General features: G+C 44.0%; 1 protein-coding gene across 1 annotated transcript in view; it reads right to left on the reverse strand.

Annotated features, from left to right (window-relative positions):
* Nucleotides 1–11,924: 11,924 nt before the first annotated feature.
* Nucleotides 11,925–18,922, reverse strand: part of NDUFA10 (NADH:ubiquinone oxidoreductase subunit A10) — a 50,863-nt gene continuing 43,865 nt past the window's right edge. The window contains exon 10 of the mRNA XM_068947765.1: nt 11,925–12,369. Coding sequence (XP_068803866.1) covers nt 12,301–12,369 — 69 coding nt within the window. The 3' untranslated portion in view covers nt 11,925–12,300. The remainder of the gene's footprint in view (nt 12,370–18,922) is intronic.

The following is an 18,922-nucleotide window of genomic DNA, read 5'->3' on the forward strand; positions in this document are numbered from 1 at the left end:
CATCATGTGGCACACTGGCAGGGCAGCTGAGCATGGGAGTCACATTGCACCCTTCCTGCCCTATGCTTCCGTGGCAGACTGTGGAACGGTATAACACAGCTCCAGATAAGGCTACAGAGCTAGGAAGCTTGATCTTAGCATCTTTTTATTGCATTCTTTTGGCCAAGGTAGGGCCATACTAGCCTCCACAGTTCCTGTGGGTGTTGAACCTAATCAGCTCATGCCAATTCAGAGTGTGTCTGTCTTGCATCCCATTGGCAATGAGGGTTTAGCATGAATCCTTTCCATCTTCATTTTCTACTATGATTTCATGAATTTGTATCAGAGACAATTAAGCCATCAGTGATTGAAGTATCCAAGATAAGCCACTGGAATTCTCCTGCTCTTCCAGAGCAGCATCTCTAGGTTGGGGAGGGCTCTTTCATGCAGGGCTAGGCACCATTAGCCCAGATGGACTTTTCCTGGAAACCAGGCTGTGGTTTGACCACAAGCCACTGGATGCATTGCAGGAGTCTGTGTCACATTCTCTGGCCTGGGCTGCACAGAATGTCAGGCTGCATCATCACTGTGGTCACTGCTGGCTTTGAATCTCAGGGGCAGGGGAGACCATTCAGATCACAAGGCGTTTGCTGTTCTTTGCACTGTGACCATAAGACAAGTGATTAAAGAGATGCAAAGTAAAGAGTATTCTGCAAGGCATTTGAGGATTTGCAGCAGGAAGGTGTCCTGCTAGGAAACGCGGAGTAATGTTTTGAGGCATTCTTTCTCTCTGCCTCAAAAGGACATGGGTGACTCCAGCACACTATCAAATCACCAGATCTTTGCCAAATCCCAATCCCGACCAGCCTTATGGCAAGATAAGGCAACTCAGCTGAACTTTCTCTCCCAACAGGCTAGGTGAAGTTTCATGGCTTTGGATTAACTCGTGCACAGTAATTTGGTAGGAGGTGGGGACAGTAGCATGTGCCTGAAGCCTAAAAGGAGGCTATTCACCTCATGGCAGGGGGCGCTAAGAGCTGCATGCTGAGTAGGTCATAGGGTGTTTGGGCCTGAAGGCATCACAGCAGTCAGCAACGCCCAAAGCAGAGCCGGGAACACTCCCCATCTGGCTGCAACAGATGAAATAATGAGTCTTCCCCTCCCTCAAGCCCAGCATCTCAGGGGTGCATCAGGATGCATCACAGTGGAAAAGACACCCATATTGGAACTGAAGGCTCCTCTGGGAGTCAGCGGTAGTTTCCCAAGCCTCAGGCTCTCCCTTTCAGGGGTTAATTACAGTTACAGCTAACAACCTCTGTCTTTATTTACACTGGAGGCTGGGCACCCGCAGCTGGCACACCCACAGTTAATGGGAAAGGGGTCTAGTTTGGACCGCGCTATCTTGTCTAAAACCACACACAGAGCTCAAGCCACAGACAGGAGGAGCAGCGGTTCTGCTCTCAGCTTGGCTGCTCCCCTCCCAGACAACAAAAGGGTTGGTAACGCAGTTCAAAGTTCCCCCAGCACAAAAACGTTCTTTGAGGGTAATTTGTTTCAGCTAGAAAGCAGCTGAAGTTAATTACGCAGCAATGAAATATTACACTTTAATATTACTTAACTCCCCTTGGCTGGGCTGCCATGAAATGCTGCTGTGTTTGAGATCCGGACCCAAGAGCTTTCTGATCTGTAGATAACGTCCTAGTTAAACAAGGGAGAGGCAGGGTAATGGGATGCACAACGAGCCAAAAGCCCAGGAGAAGGAGACAATGGAGCATGGGGCCAGCTCGACGTCTGGCTGCATGTGGGGACACCAGCCATGCACAACCAGAGGGTCAGTCTTTGAGCTGGATAGTGGCTGGGGCATTCAGTGCGTCACCAGCCTATGAGAGATCTGTCAGGCCCTCATACTTTTGTGCATGGGGTCACCCGTAGCCTTTTGCCCTGTGCTTTGACTTAAAAGTCTTGTTTGAAAGCTTTTCCTAATATGAAAGGGGAAGGGTTCCCAACGCACTGGAAATTCAGACATTTCTTTGCCATCAGTGCACAGGTCACTTAGCACAGTGATGTTCTGCATGGTCTGTGAGTAATGCTGCTATCTGGCCCAGTAATTGTCCCTGGAAGTCCCCTGGCTGCAGCGGCAGGCACGCCTGTAAGCACTTGGCCAAATGAATTCTTCATTCACCAGATTTTTGAGCAAGAGCTTGAACAACCTATCCAATGGCATTGCAGGTGTCTCCCTCCATCCTCTGCAGGCCTGGGAAAGACATCTGAGAAGGGCAGAAAGAACAGAAGCTTTGTCCAGTTTGAAGCTCAAGCTGGGACAGAATCTGCGAGGAATGCCAATGACTGCAGGCTGGTGGCTAGATGAACAAGGGAAGCCCTGCTTGCTCTGTGCCCCTATTTGTCCCAATCCCACACAGTTGGGCATTCTCTCCTGTTGCCCTGCGTAGAGATCACACAGAAGGCGGCGACAGAAAACGCCAGGCTTGTGGACACAGTGGCTAAGTCCACAGGGAGCTGGAGGCACAGAGGCAACTTTCCTTGCTGTGTTCTTGGGCTTGGTAGCCCACAGGTGATGCCCCTGAGCGGAAAAGGGTGACATCTAGGAGTCAGCATCCCCACAAAACCCTTGTGCTCCTTCCTCTGAGTCATGCCTAGAGAAGGCAAAGTAGTTTGAAGGATGACAGCACAGCAATAAGGATATGCCCCTTCTGAACAACAGAAATGAAGAGCAAGTCCAAGCTCCAAAAGCTGGAAAAGCAGTGCTGGCACTCTGAAAGAGAACCTATGTACCTCAAGCAAGGGGATAGGCCTGGCCCTAGGATCACCATAGCCACCAGATGATTTAAAGCACCTCAAAGGCACGAGGGTGAGAAATCCCAGAGTTGTTCCTAGTGTCAACAGCAAAAGTCACAGCACGCACAAGAGTTAAAGTGGCCTTCCCACATGCTCAGAGACTTGGCTGCGCTAGCCTATCCCACAGCAGTCTGTAGACCTCAGCCTGAAGCTCAAATTACCCCAGGCAGGCTGAGGGTCCCATGTCAGCTGCCTTCATCATCCAGTGTCGTGTGGAGGATGTTGCCACTTAATGGGATGTGCTAGGAAAGCCCTGTGTGTGTCCTACTGGAAACCAGCAAGACAGGGGTATATATTGGAGGCACTGAGCAAGAGGCGGAGATGTTTAGCCAGCTCCCCTGCGCTGGCTGAGATCTTCATTTAGTAGTTACTTATCAGGACGTCCCCTGCATTGTAATATAATACAGTGCAGGGGGCACAAATCAAAGAGGATGGGGAGATGCGAGCGGGTGTCTGTGTACCTACAGTTACGCCAGGAAACACCAGCATGAGGTAACCACTTGTGACCCAGTGGTATCACAACCCCAATCTGAGCACACAGGGAAAAGGTTTATTGGGTATCAAAGTCGTTTTCCTTCACTGCCTCCCTTTCTCATAAAAGCTGCCAGCAGAACATGTTTAATATTAAGCTGTTTGAGGGAGCGGATACATTGTCCAATTAAACATGCCTCCTTGCCAAAAAGCTTCATGCACGTGGACAGCAAGAGGAAACCAGACCCGCAGAAACTCCAGCAATGGATGTTTAGCCCACAGGGCGGCGAATAGCATGGCTAGGCGAAGAGGGGTTTTGTGCCACATGGGACCAGTTAGGTGGAGACTGATACTCCATATCTACTGCCACCCCAGATTTGTTCTGTGGCTCCAGACAAGTCATTTCATCTGTCTCTGTCTCCATCTCTCCATGCCCAATAAAACCAGCCCTGTAGGCTGGGAAACAGCTCTCCTGTTAAGCTCCTACCTGGGAAATGCAGCAAGCCAGCCTCATCTCATAAAGCAAAGAGCCACAGAAATATTTCCTGGGAAGAGCGCACCCGACTTGTCTTCAGCAGTCTTACTGCATGAGTGCACTGTAAAAGGGAGACTGCATGTACAGAGCCTCCCATCCTTGCTTAGCCTCCTCCTCACCACAGCCTGCCCTCTTTGCCTCCCACTCCTAAGGGGAGCTGCAGTGGAAATGGTAGGGCTTCACTTCACTTGATCTCACCAGCCCAAGGGAAACCAGAAAGTCACATGGGAGCAGCCCTAGGACTCGCCATCCTGGCGGTCATGGGCTTTGCCTTGCAAGGGACAAACTCGGCGGCTATCCAAAGGGCTGGCAGCAATAACTGAAGTTACCAACAGGATTGGGGACTACACTTCTGAAAGACATGTACTGGTAAGTGCAGGTCAACAGATAGCTGTCACACATGCTGCTGCATGTAAGGAAACTATACCCACAAAATTAAACACACCATGTTCCACTCTGCTGTTGTCCACCACTGCCTGGAGAGCAACACTGCACAGATCTGCCCCAGAACTGCAAGGATCTTTCACAGTGCTGTACAAGGAATTGTTGCAAGTAGCAAGGATGCCATCTCTGCCTCACCAGAATTAATATACTGGCCAGAGTTGCCTGGAAGCAATGGTTGAGCTGCACGTCCTGCCAGAAGGGTTTGCTCACCTCCCAGGTCTTGCTTCGGGACTAAGACTACAAACTTAGCTTGATCTGTTATTGCCAACTTTTCCCCTAGCAGAAAGCAGATCCTGATAGGAAGCAACAATAAGACACACAGAGGCAACTCTCATGCCATAGTCCAGTTTAGTTCCTCATTTCTTTCTCCATTGTTTTTGAAAAGCTACAGTCTCTCCTCACGATTAATCCCAACACGCACCCTAGGGAGAAGTTGGCAAGGACTTGTGAGACTTTTGAGGGCCTGCAATGGCTACTATTTCTCATTCTCTTTGAAGGTACAACCCCTGTCCACACCAGCCTGACTTCCAGGACCATTTCATCTGGCAGGACAAGGCTGCCTCTTCTATTTTACCACCCAGAAAGCATTGCACAATGGAGGGAGCAGGCTGAGTGAATCAGGGCTAGATCCAAGATTACAGCCATGTCAGAGCACGTCCATGGTCCTACCACACACACCATGCCAGAATTTCAAAACCCAACTAACACAGACTTTAACTGCATGCTTACCTTCTACCCTGTCCTAACTCTGGGGTAAATGAGGCCATGTCAGCCAACCCCAGAAAAATGTGTCAGGTGTAACAGGTGATAATCTTCAGAGATATCTCTCCCTCCCAGTTCCCAGCAATGCCCCCAGCAGCAGGCAGTTCTAGTTTGGAATGGCAGAAAAATGAAAACCATGTCTGTATATCAGTGTTAATTCTCAAAGGAAAAGAGATCAATTGAATAACTACTGCTTGCAAGCATTGCAACCAGGACGCTATTCCTGGAGCAGGATTTACAACTTCTGCAGCAGCCAGGCTTCTTAGAAGTCAAAGCCAGGACAAACAGATCTCACATTCCAGCCTTGGGTACAGAGGAATGAGTTTCACCAGCATTCAGCAAAGACAAAAAGCGGCAAAGGATTTTGACAAGTTCCTCCTTTCTTCCTTCTTCAAATGCTCAGAACTCCCCTGTAACCAGACACAAACCAGAACCTGAAAGGATCAAATGGAGTCTCTTTCTTAATGGTAAATTCCATCCTGCTCAGGTGTGGATTCCACCAGTTTCTGAACACCTCTACCCCTTATAGGATGATAAAAATCAATTTCGTCTCCCAAGACATCCAGAAAAGATAGCAGGTACCAGCAAATGGGCACACGCTGGGGGCCAATCATGTCAAGGCTGAACATGTCATGCCTACTTTATCTTAGCATTAGTTTGTTCAATTTTTTTTACAAGTATCAGCTCCCTTGCACAATAGAAACTCTGGGATGAATTTTAAATGCAGGATTTTGATTCCCAAATTAAGCAACGTGGGGAACCAGAAAGAAGCAAATCTGTAAATCAGTGGCTTGATGAATCACACTTATATCTCATTTCAGGAAATCCAGAGTGGCATTGCTCTGCTATTCTGGCACTATAACACAGCACAATCCAGTTCCCCCAGAGTGCTGGTATCCCACTTTCTGCCGGAGCTGCACAAGAGCTGAAAGGAAGGTGCCTCCAGCAGTGAGATAAAAAACACAGAGAGACCCTATTCTTCAGCCTTCTTTTGCTACAATTTTTAGCACACAGCTGGAAGAAGCACAATCTTATTTGGCATGCCTGTGACCCCATCCAGCAATGCTCCATGGCTACAAACTTACATTTCTCCTTCTTAGACTTCTGTGCAGGCATACAATTCAAGCCTGGGAACACACTCTCCCATAGGTGCAGCAGCCTACAAATCAAACAGTGGATGCAGCCCTTATTCCCTGTATAGCACCACTGTCTGGGATTCTGTCTCCAGGCCATGCTGTGTAAACTGTTGATACACAAGCAGGTGGAGGAATGAGGTGTGTCTGTCTCTCCCAGAGAAAACCAGAGCAAGTGTCATAGGTTTAAATGCCCAGTTATCTGTGAACATGCTCAGTACGCATTATGCTAATTGAGATAAAGTTTTCTCAGGCACACAAGGTCTGGGTATCATTTGTACCCGGAGGTTTTGTTTGGGAGGGTGGAGAACAACAGCAGAAATCAAATAGTTAGGAGTGGTCCCATCAGATAGAAAAGGCTAGGTTGGATTCCAACAGCTGCAGAGGAATTACACAGCACCAGCAGACAAGGCTCTTGTTTTGATCTTGCTATGAATACCTATTTGGCAAACAAAATTTAGACCTGGGAACTGCAGCAGAACTGCACATTTCATGCCATCCTGCTGCCTCTAGCGCTAACAGGAGGACGCTATCTGATTAGCAGCTATGTGAAGAATGCTGCCCTCTTATCAAGTTTAAAAGGTTCAGATTAAATGAAGTCGTTCTCATTGAATTACTGCAAGGGGAAATAGTTTTTTCTTTCTCAGAAAAGCTCTCTAACATGGCGCCTGAGCTTGTTCCTCTAGCCCAATACATATTTCCAACTCACGACACCAAAACTGAAGCAAAGCACTGTGCTGGGCAGCCAGAATTCAAGAAAGGTTTGCTCATCATTGCAGCAAGAGGGAGACAGTACCTTCTCACCAGTTCACCAAAAATACAAGCTGGGACTGCAAAACAGCATCTAGCTGTCAGAAAAAACTTGGAACCTAACTCTCTTCAGCCTTGAGGAAAGCATCAGGGAAGGAAGGAGTAGGTCAGAATACACCCCCTGTCCAGAAAGAGCTGCCAACAGTGTTGCTCTAGATTGCTTTTACCTGAACACAGCCTTCACAGAAATGCAGGGTCACCCCAAGTCATTCTCCATATGTGTTGAGGCCTTACACCCTGTGCTCAGTGGCCTCATGTTATTTACCCTCTAAGGCACACACTGATTTAACTCTCTCCGCTGGGAAACAAGGACAGGCAAAGACAGACTTCAAACAATAGCACCTGCAAAGCATGGCAAACCCAGTGCTTTATGACGCTTCAGTGATCTCTTGCACCCTGGGCACCCTATTCATGTCTGCATAGCATCACTGCAGCGCTGATTTCCCAGTTCCGATCTCACAATGGACTCTGGGTACACAGTGTGTGAGAGAGGGGATTGACTGCCTTTCCCAAGGTCATGCTTTTCTCAGTGCACCCATAATCTGCATACACCTCATCCTCATACTAAAACCCAATTGTTAGAAGAAAGTAGAGCACATAAAGAAAAGGTTTTTTTTTTTTTTTTTTTTGAGTTGCTCAATTACTTTTATGCTCTTCTTTTACCATTTGCTGTTGACCACTGCTGAAAACAAGGTTTGATTATGTAACTGACTGATTATGTTACTTTACAGGGCAAGGTATTCAAGAGCAGGGCTGCGTACATCTCACTCAAAGTTTGCTAAATTAGCCCCTCGGTAATCTCAGGCTCCACATGACTCCCACCAGAACTCTTCTCCCAGCCTCAGTCCTTGCTGGCAGAACAAGGCCAACAGAGCCAACAGCTTGTGGCTGCTTCTTTGTTAAAGCTGTTCAGAAGTGGTGCCAAAGCTCAGGGTCTCAGCTGAGCTTGATCTGCAGGGCTCAGAGGCCTTTAGGAAATCTCTGTGCTGCTGCTCTGGGGAACTGGGCACCTTGTGGAATAGGTGCAATGAGAACAATGCTACTCCAACGTTATTCTGTTGCAAATACATGTCCAATACCAGCAGCTGACATAAGCGTGAACATAGCACGTAGCCCGGCATCAGCCTTTCTATTTTCTAATGTGGAGGAAGCTGACCCTACCACAAGGGTATGAGCAGGAGCAACGGGGAACCTTAGAAATAGAGGAGTTTAGAGCCAGGCAGCAGCCTCACAGCAGAAGGCTGTCACAACTCACCCTTGCGTCGCTTGAACATTTTTCTTACCAAAGTCACAGGCCAGCAACAGATACCAAGGATAAACGCCATTCCTATTTCATGCAGTTTTGAATGCCCATATCATCTTTCAACCAGTGTTTTATAAAACACTCACTTCACTGTGCTCAGTTTTGACTGACACAGATGGGAGCTCCCAGTGCCAAGCACCTCCATCTTGCCTGAGACCATGCACAAGCCAAAAGGCCAGGAGCATATGAAGCAGACCCAAGCCCTTTTATCAAGCCTTGAACCTTCTTTTTTCTCAAAGGCTTCCTTTAAGATGGCTTTTGAGATTCTCCATAAAGGCTCAGTGTGCACTAAACCTGAGGGCATTCATTTCTTGAGAGCAGACTGTCAAGTTATGGTGTGCCATCTCACCTCTTCTTGCTCTGGTTGCTTCCATTAACTTTCACACAAGTGATTCATTTTGCCCAGGCTTTTGTAAACAGAATTTGAAGCCAGCTGGAATTTGTTGTGCATCTAGATTACACTTGCTCATCAAGCTATTCCACAGAAGGGATTCATTTCGTTTTTTGTCTGTGGTGGGGACAGAGCAATGCACATCTATGAAATGAAAGAAAATCTGCTGCTGAAATAAAACAGAATTTAGGTAGTATGGCTAACATCTAAACCTCACTGCTATTAAAATATGAAAGTATCATTGAAGGAGGAAGGGGAGGAAGAAACTATTGGATCCCTTAATTGTAACTCTGCACCAAATGTCATTGCTGAAAAGGTGGGATGAGGGGAAGGAATGAACATTTTTATGAAAGGTGAGGAATCAACACCTTAAGCTAAAATGCAAAGCCTGAGGGGGCTCAGATGTGTGCAGATAACTTCTGCAGAGAGGCTGACCTTTCAGGTTGACCTGAAACCCTGCAAGGTTTCAGCTGTCCTCCTGCTGACAAAGAATTAACGGACATGTTGGGAAAGCACAAAAATTCACCAGTCAACAGCAGCAAAGGCCAGAGGGGGAGGGTTAAAAGAGCAAATCTGAAATGCAGTAAGCCAAATTTTTTGAAGTGGGACAGATGTTGGCATGAAATCACAAGTTCTTGAGGCTAACAGACAATCATGACAATCTCATCCAAGGCTGTATCATGACAAACATTCCCTTTGGAGGCAGGACCCATTCCCACCTCCTCTTCCTCTTCTTTCACTCCACTTGTGCAACTGCACAGGGAACCCAATGGGGTGTCACTGGAATACTGGACTACTAACCTACTGCGGGATGTCAGGGAAGTCAGTGGCTCTTTCTATAAAATAGGGCTGATATAGCTATAAATTAAACAGAACACCTTTCCTAGTGAACTTGCCTTTGTAAAACAGGCAGATTCATGCATGGAACGTGATAAGCAGAAGGCAAACTTCGCCATCCATGAATATAAGCAATGAGAAGTCAGGATAGCAGGGCAGACTGCAGATAATATCAAACACACACCAGGTACGGCACAAAAGTCAAAAGAAAGCTGTGGAGAGGACTTCAGCCATTTCACCTTTTCCTATATAATAAAGAATTGGAGACAGACTCATCCAACTAGCACAGCACAGACTTAAAAAGCCAAAGACTTTAAGAGCTGGCTAGCTAAGAGATGCTTTCTTGCGGTGCTGGAGCAGGGAAGAGGGAAGAGAAAAAACACAGCAAAAGCTCCTTCCTACAGCAAGAGAAGAAAAAGACATTTCCTTCATATTTAGTTATAAGTAGCTTTAAAGCAGAGTTAAATGTGGATTAAAAAAAAAAGTATGCCTAACATACTCAGTCATACTGCACTGCTTGCCATATAAGTAAAAGCTGTTTTTTTCTGACCAGAATTAAGCTCCTTTCCATCCAAAGCACAGCTCAGCTCACACACACTTTGTTGAACAGTCCAGCTGGAAAAGCCAAGGAAGACTATTCTGAATACTCTGCACCACACTGTGCCCCAAAATTAAACAGAGCACCTTTCCTAACATTACACACAGCACAAAATGCCTTTCTAGGAGATCTGACACAAGGTCGTATGCACAGAGCCAAGTGAATTACAACACCTGGAAAACAGAGCAATACCCAAACGCAGGACACCTGTAAAAACAGAGCTGGACCACTCAAAGAAAGCTTAAAACCATTGCAGATGTATTTTTCATCTCCACACTCATTGCTGATTGCTGCAAGATGGCACTCCAAGCATGGAAAGAAAAGCTAACACACTAATTGCTCCAAGATCTCCTTGCATATAAGAAGGCAACAGCGGCTCAGACTGGCAGGTCCATAGGTGTCTGCAGAACTGACTGATGCTGAAAAGAGGACTACCTGGAAAAGTCATGGGATAAGGAACCACATGGCTGTGTTGCAACATCCTCGGGTACACTGCCTAGACAACCAGCCTCTGGAAGCTGAAAATTCAGAGATCTTGCAATGTTTCAATAGAAGTGCACAACACGTACCCCAAACATTTCTGTAGGTCAAGAGGAGCGGTCACCTCTGTGCAGCTGAACAGGACCTGCTACACTAGAAGGAAGTCCCATTGACCCAGTTGCAAGACTTGCAGCCAGTGTGCTTTTTGTGTAAATAACCATACATCCTGCATAGAGACCGGCCTCATAGGAGGCACTGCTCCAAGACAAGGTTTAGGACTAACACCAAGACTGACAAGGTACCTAGAAAGGCAAAATGCATTATGAACTGTCTTGTGACAAGCAGGAGATGGGAGAGGAGTGCGCAACAGCACACGCACATTGCCAAGGTGGTGGGAGGACCATGGCTGAGGAGTTCTTTTTTCTCATTAGGCCCTAAGGCCAGAAAACTTCACAGGACTGACTATACCAATTCTGCCGAGTTTCTCACATGTCCAAGGAATAGTGCTGGCCTCGTATTCAGACACTTGCTTGTTACCATGAATGCCCCAGCTGTGTTAGCACAGGACAGCACCAAAGCAGAGTGAACAGTGCTTTTGTGACTAAAGAAACTCTAAAGCCATAAAACATGGAAACAAAGAGCTAAGAGATCAGTGAGGAGAGCCACATATTTTTTTTTCCTGTTCATTTATCTTGGTATTTAACAGGGCCTCCAAGATTCTTCTTAAAGGAGTCTTTTTATAATAGTTTCGATATAGGAAGGAGCATTGGCTAGCCATTGGCTTAATTCAAAAGCGTTGCCCTGAATACTGAAATGCCTGGCAGCACTTTTATTCAGTGACTGAAGTATTTAGCCCCTTGCTGGAAATGCAGAATTACTGCAGGCTAAATCTGGACAGCATTGCTTAAACCAGTGCCAAGGTGCTTCATTTGTGTGACTAACTAATACCAAATGAATCATTTCTTTAAAAAGCTTGGATTTTCAGGGACTTGCAAAAATAATAACTACTTTTACTTTGTCTTTTATACCCAACAAACATTTTGATCTATGGCTTCCTTTCAGAGGAAGGAATTATGAGTACAACTGCTGGTAATTATTAGGAAATTTTTACTTTAAAGCACAGATAATTTGCTCTTTAAATTGAGCTCACACTTATTTCCTTCCCTCTATAAACTTGTCTTTATGCTTTCTTGCTTTGATGCCGATGTCCACTAAGAGATTTTGAGAACAAGTGAATACATTTTTTTTTTAAAGCATGTGCGCTCTTCCAACAAAACTAAGAAAATATCGTGCATCACAGAGCAAGAAATTAACTCTGCGAGAGCTAGGAGGATATAGATTTAATTTCTCTTGATTTAACACAACAGCAACGATATGTATAATACTATATGTCACAGTCTTGATGAAGAGAAAGCTCATAATTGATTTTAAGTCTTCCCTGTAACATCAGATAATCTTTTATACATATACTACATAACATTCAAAGAAAGAGCATCCTGAATTCATCAGTGAGGAATAAACCAGAATAAAGCAATTTGCTTTCTTTGAGTCTATTCTTTTATTCTGTAGCTGGAAAATGAATTACCCAGCATTTTTTCCGTCCTACACAGAATTGATGCAGAGCAGGCATGCTGCACTCAGCTTCTTCTTCACTCAAGTTCTCTGGTCGATCACTGTTAGGGCTTCAAAGCGAGGCAGATTTCATTTCAGCCAGATCCACTTGTCACCAACATCAGCATTGTAGCCTTTCCTAAAATTGCGACCAGGAAGCTAGAGAAAGCAGAAATTTCAGTCAGAAACATTTTTCTTCTCACTGTTTACTGAACTTTTAGATTCTCTATAAAGTAGCTAGTGCTATCTGCAAGAGCCCAGTCTGAAACATTCTATTTTTTTCAGAATAAAGATTAGCACTTTTAGGAAATTCATCCCCCTTTGAAAAAAAACTTGAACTGCACAGCTGGTGGAAAAACCTGCAAAATATACTACACTATTTAAATACTAGGCCAATATCTCACTAACACAATAGCATATTACATCTGGATTCATCCAGTTCTTCTCTTATATTCCCTTGTTCCTCCGTTTGGTAAGAGATACCCCCTGAGAGATTTAACCATAGCATGCAGTAGAGGAACGGAATCAGCCAGTAGAATCTCATGCCAAAATAGGCACACATTATTAAATGCATGAAATATTGAGTCAATTATTACATTAAATTAAACTATTCAAATGAAATTGCTTATTTAGCTTTCAGAGCTGAACTTAACTTCATTAAAGCAGAAAGCAGTATCTGCCTGTCTTCATAAGCAAAGCCAGAAACCACTATTTGCTGCAAAAAACAAAATTTCGCAACCCTCTACCCAAATTTCATAGTTACACCGAGAGAAGCAGCAGCCTTCACTTGTTACCTCTGAACCTCACTGAAGCAATACTTCTTCTACACAGACCCTTAATGCTCCAGTGAGTTAACCTCTACCGAAGCAGCTCACAGACATGGTGGCTAGCCTGACTGACCTTTTTGGATCAGTGGTCCCCAAACCATGACTCAGGGAAACAGCAATGCTACAGGAAATTCCAATTCTTATGATGCAGTTTGGCAGTTTGTTAAGTATTGCCACACACAGGACAGCCCAGGACTAGGAACCCCTGCAAGTAGGCCTTTCCAGCAAGAACCTTCTGACAGGGTCTCAGAGTTAGGGCTGGTATAAACAGACATGTCTCTCTGGAGACACAAGAGGACCGTGCAAGGAACAGTTCAAATCTAGGAAACCAAGGAACAGACTGCAGAGGGAAAGGAGGGATGGACTGGCACAGAAGGATAGCAGCTACATTACAAAAGCTGAAGGGTCTGCACGCTCACCAGACAGGGAAAGCAAAAAGAGACGGAAACATGTGATGCCTTTCTTGGTAGTTCATCTAGGCAGCTAGCTTCACAGATATCTCTCAGTCAAAGCTCTGCAGGAGAGTTCAGAAGGAAAGGGATGTGCATATCCTGGCAGATGATGCATAGGAACAGAAAGTCAAGCCTGGCCCTCTTGGCCTGCTGCTGTGCGCAGCAACACCACAAAAAGCACTCCAGGTTGCATGATAGACACAAACATTCCATTGCAAAGCTGGTCTACCTTTAAAATCCAGAGAAAGAGGCTGATTAAGTAGCAGCCACTTTAAAGGATTATAGACACAGCATGGAGGACTACAAGAAAAAGCCTGTCAGGATGGTTAAAATAGCAAATGCTCCTTACACGGCTTACAAGCTCTCCCTGCACACTAAGACAGTGTTCCTCCAGGAGAAACAGGCTATATCAGGTCAGCAAAAGCACTCCTACATGACAGAAGACCATCTCACCACAAGTTTGCCAAAAATACTGTCATCAAAATCATCTTACCAACTTGTTTTACAAAAGCAGCACATATTTTCAATGCAGTTTCAGTCTGAATAAACATAAACCATGGCGCTGCATCCACTGGATAACAAAGCCATGAGAACAAAACCTCCAAGCTACAGGATCAGGACATAAAATAGATACTTTGACAATTATTCTAAACTGAGCGATCTTAAGGAGGAAACAGACGTAGATGCATTTCAACCTTTAGGTCTCAGATGTTAAAGCAGTGCTCTTCAGAAAGTACTGAGCAATGACCTAAAATGCCAGAAACGTTTAAGGTTCTATCTCAAGAAACATCTTGGTTCTTATCCCTATAAGTAAATGAGACATAAAGACAACATCTACCTTTGAGATATAACCCTGGCATCAAAAAGCAAAGCACCATCAAAAAGTAAATGAACTTTGTGAGAAAGTCTGAGGCAAGCAAAGATGCTATTACAAAACTCCTCTTTTAAAAATATGCCATCAGCTGAAAAATTATTACAAATAATTAAAGTTATTACAAAGAATTAAACTCAGATCATCTATGCATCTCCAAAGAGACAAACGCTTGCCCCACACAGGACCCCAAACTTGTCTTTTCAAAAAACTGTGAAACATCCTGTTTAAGAGAGCTGTCCCTGTGGAAAGAAGCATGACTAAGTCTTGATGTAATCTATACACAGGCCACAGAAATAGCTATTTACTCCAGGATGAAGTCTGTGTGTGTTTTTGTTTATTTTTTTAAATTAAGATCAGAAAATAAGACATTTCTTTCCATAAAATATCGAGCCAACAAAAGACTTCTACCTCTTTCATAACCCATGTACCATCCCACCTTGTCAGAAGCCATTACAAGTCATTCTTGATCAACTTTTCTAAGGTTTTTCATTTAAAGTTGTCTTTAATGTCTCATCTAAATATCAGAAGAAATCATGCAGTCCTGTTAAGAATTACTCCTGCTGAGAAAGAGTTGATGTGAGACAAAAATAAACGATTACGTTATCTCTGCCATCTAAATTTACAGCAGTGGGCTAGGGAAGACATCGAACCTGCTGTGACCAGCCTGTATCTATCAATTCTAGGACAAAAACAGCTTTCCCTGATCTTCTCCAGGAAGCATGTAATTGTCCCTTTGATACTTCAGGAGACTCTGAGATAACTAGATTATTAAAGCAACAGGAGCCCTCTGAGAAAATGCAGGAGTTTACAGTTTCATTTCTCGGTAAATCTCCCCTCTTGAAAAGACACAATATCAATCCCAACAGAATCCAAATTCATTGTCCAGAACAAATTCCCCATGTGTCTTTGGTTAGAGACATGCAGTACATCAAAGCAATTTTTATAATAAATATTCATCCATACTCAATCATTCACAGCAGGCCTTGGCATAAGCACTTGAATTGCGGGATATGTTATGGGCAAGCTTTCAAAATAGCCAAAAAATTCAAAAAGGAACACACTGTAAGCAAATCCCATACTACCTAGCAAGCAGAACCATGTAAATTTATGTTCTCTGCACCAGCTAGATTAGGCACAAGTAACAGACGTGACTTCCTGAGAAAGGGCCCTTCAAAGCTCACACTTGCTAAACTGTCCATAAAAGATGCACAACTTGGAACAAGGTGAATGTATGTATTCCAGAGAGGAAGAAGCTGTTCTGTTAGCGCATATGGAGCATTTGGAAAAACACTGAAAAATGTAACATGCAAAACCCAAAACCCAAACTTCACCTAGGTCCATCCCCCCTCCCACCCTAAAATAAAAGGGTGCCACATGCCTAAATCTGTGCTCACTCTATGTTCCCCCAAAAGAATGCTTACAAGGATATTTCTTCTAGAGGAGAGTAAGAAGGGTTTAAACAGCTGTAGTACTTCACAACTCATTTTATGATTTTATGATTTTTTTTATGATTCTCAGAATCTGGGCCCCAAAGGAAAAAGCCTACAGATTCTGTTTCTGTCCTGTTTTCAGACAGGTCACCTGCTTCTACCTACTCGGACAGGTGATTTTCTGACCAAAGAAGTGTCATTCCTGTTCTTGTGGTCCTCTGCCTGCCTTCCACTTCCTCACTAACCCACCTTCTGCCAGAACAAGCATTTGCTCAGCTGCATGAAGAGCCTGACTGGAGGACCAATTTGGATTAAAACAGCCAGATAAAAAGCATTACAGTGATGGTGCATGATGTGGCTGAATGGACTAAACAGCTTGATGCCAACAAAAAGGCAAGGTCCTACAGTACCAATCCTCTCATCTACCAGCTGTGCAGTCCAAATCAGCTCTGTAGCTTTCTGAATTGTTCCATAAGCTTAATCAACTCCCTTGCCCAGGGAGAAGCTATTCGCTCCTTTTGGCTGGGACAGTTTTCAGTGACTCAGTGAACTCAGTCAGCCAAGCATACACCAGACAGCTTCAAAAAAAGTGGTGGGAGCGCAAGGGAAGATTCAGGGAGGCAGGGCGGATGGCAAGATGGTGGCAACAAATGATTAAATCGGCACCCCAAACTTCACCCTTGCTTTTGACCCAGCTTAAGTACCCACCCTGTTTTTCCCATGGCTGCTAAGCCACCACAAGGAAAGGGATAGGAACAAGTGACTAGCATTGAGACTGTCAGTACTGCAGTCAGAAGAGGTAAACTGTTCAGCCCAGAAAAGAGATGACTGAAGGAAGACAGCACAAAGGTCTACATAAGTTTGAAGTAGCTGGGAGAACACAGAGAGGGACTAAATGTTTACTGTCTCTTCCACTACAAGATCTAGGTGCCATCAAATGAAGCCAAAAGGGGCAAGATAGAAACACACAAGAAGAGCTTGTTCTTCAGGTCACGGATAACGGCTTAAGAAATACCTTGCTGAAGGATACTGCTGACACTAAAAGTTTAGAGGGCCTCAAGGGGAGACTGGGCAAGTACTCTGAAGAAACTTGCATTTCCCGTGCGACTTCTGCATTTGAGCAAGTTTCACAGTCAGAATTGTAATGAAAGTCATCAAGGCCACATCTTTTGCAAGTGGTTTGCCCATTCACAGGACTGCTCCATGCTTGTTACCTTTAAATCAGACTTGAGTAAGACCAAAGAAAAACTACAGCTTAATGACCGTGTTAGTACCAGTATTAAAGCATCTTATGATGCATGAATAATTATTAACCATAACACATCTTTCCACAGGGGGGTAAAGGGAATAAGCATAGAGGGTCAAACCTTGGCTCAAATAAATCCCTTCAAACCCTCTTAGGTCTTTCACTGACATTGGCCAAAACAGACCTAAGGAGCATACCAACAGGCTTCTCCAATATCAAGTAACAGTTAACGCAGTTGACGTTTACACAAAAGCTGAACCATCTTTCCCACGAAAAGAAAGAAAAGTCACGTTATCACAGCAGCTACCTAAAAGACACATGCTTTGCAAGGTAGAATTAAGTCTCTGCCCATAGAAGCTTACAATTGAAGCAGAACTGGTCAAGCAAACAGAAACAGAGATTCAATTAAACAGACCCAACAGGTCACCCTTATCCCTGCAGCAGGAGGTAAATTAGAGCTACTGCAGAGTCACTGTTGAGTAACAGATTTTCCTACTCCATGGAAACAGATGAGACTGAGAATCGAATCTCAGTCTGCCGTGTTACGCTGTACAGAACTTATAGGTGGCAGTGAGGACTAACTCAGGAAGTATGCTCTGAAAACCACTTCACAATGAATGACACTAATAAAATGAGTTTCATCCAGCAAAGGCAGAACTGCTCAACTTTAAGAGAACATCAGTAAAAAGATGAAAACAAGATTGTCCCATCAGTTAATTTAAGAACTCTGCCACAGAAATGTCTGTCAGAACAATAAACATGATAAAAAGCCCTGTAAAATGGTATATGCTGCAGGGTAGCCACAAATAGCTTTAGTCACCTGTTTGCTATATACTGTAGCTGCATTTCATAGCTCATCAAAATAATTTCAGATCAGACATGCACAGGTAGAGCTTTGGAGAGTTTTAACCATCTGAAAAGGTGTACATCTATCAGAGTTTAGAGTCTGTCTTGTTTTCCAACAATTCTGGAGCAAAAAGAGTCACCATTCTTTTTCCTTCCATTCCCGTGTTACTTTCCACTAATGGCTGTGCTTAACAGCTAATGTAGATCTATAAATAGCGTATTTCGAGCAGTGATGATCAAAGAGCACTTAAAAACAGAGACATGACTCTGCAAAGCATGGGTTCATTCATCAATATACAAATCCTTTCTTTTACTGACCGTTTATAGTAGGTATAATAACACTATTAGTGAATATTACTGCTATTTCCTGCAGAAAGCCTGATTTCCAGAAGTTTATTGTCAATGTTAGTTGTTGGCACATAGCTAAAAAAATTAAGAGAATCTAACAACTGGTAACTTCATATATTAGTTATATTCTGGAAATGTTTGGTTATTATGTTCCAGAGCAACAGGAGGGGAAAAAAAAACAAAGGCAGGAGGGAGGTGATATCTCCTTCCAGACATACACATTCAAGGTGTATATGGTTTGGTTTTCAAAGGAGTTGCATAGATGGATGTTCATTTACAGCTCTATTCCTGCCATTCTTTACTCAAACAAAATTCTTAATGACATCCATTATAGTCCAGGCAACAAGCACAAAATTGATACTACAACCTCAATTCAGTAAAGCTTTTGAGTACTAAAACAATTACAATTCACTGAAATTGTTCAATGAATGTTGTCCTACTCTAAATTGAGTTTAAGCAGGAATCACATTTGAAGAAATGAATTTGTGAATTGTAATTTGAACAACTACAAGCACCATAAACAATCTAAAGCCTACCTCTACTCCTGCTTTTGCAAGACAGCCAGGAATAAGCAATACTGTTCAACTAAATATTTTGTTGCAGCTTTTCTCCACAATGTCAGCTTGTCCTAGTGACCATTCCACATACTGATAGAATAAAATATACATTGGTTTTCTTTGGAAAGAGAA

Source organism: Struthio camelus, chromosome 6 (assembly GCF_040807025.1).
Source record: "Struthio camelus isolate bStrCam1 chromosome 6, bStrCam1.hap1, whole genome shotgun sequence".
In the NCBI taxonomy this organism is placed as follows: Eukaryota; Metazoa; Chordata; class Aves; order Struthioniformes; family Struthionidae; genus Struthio; species Struthio camelus.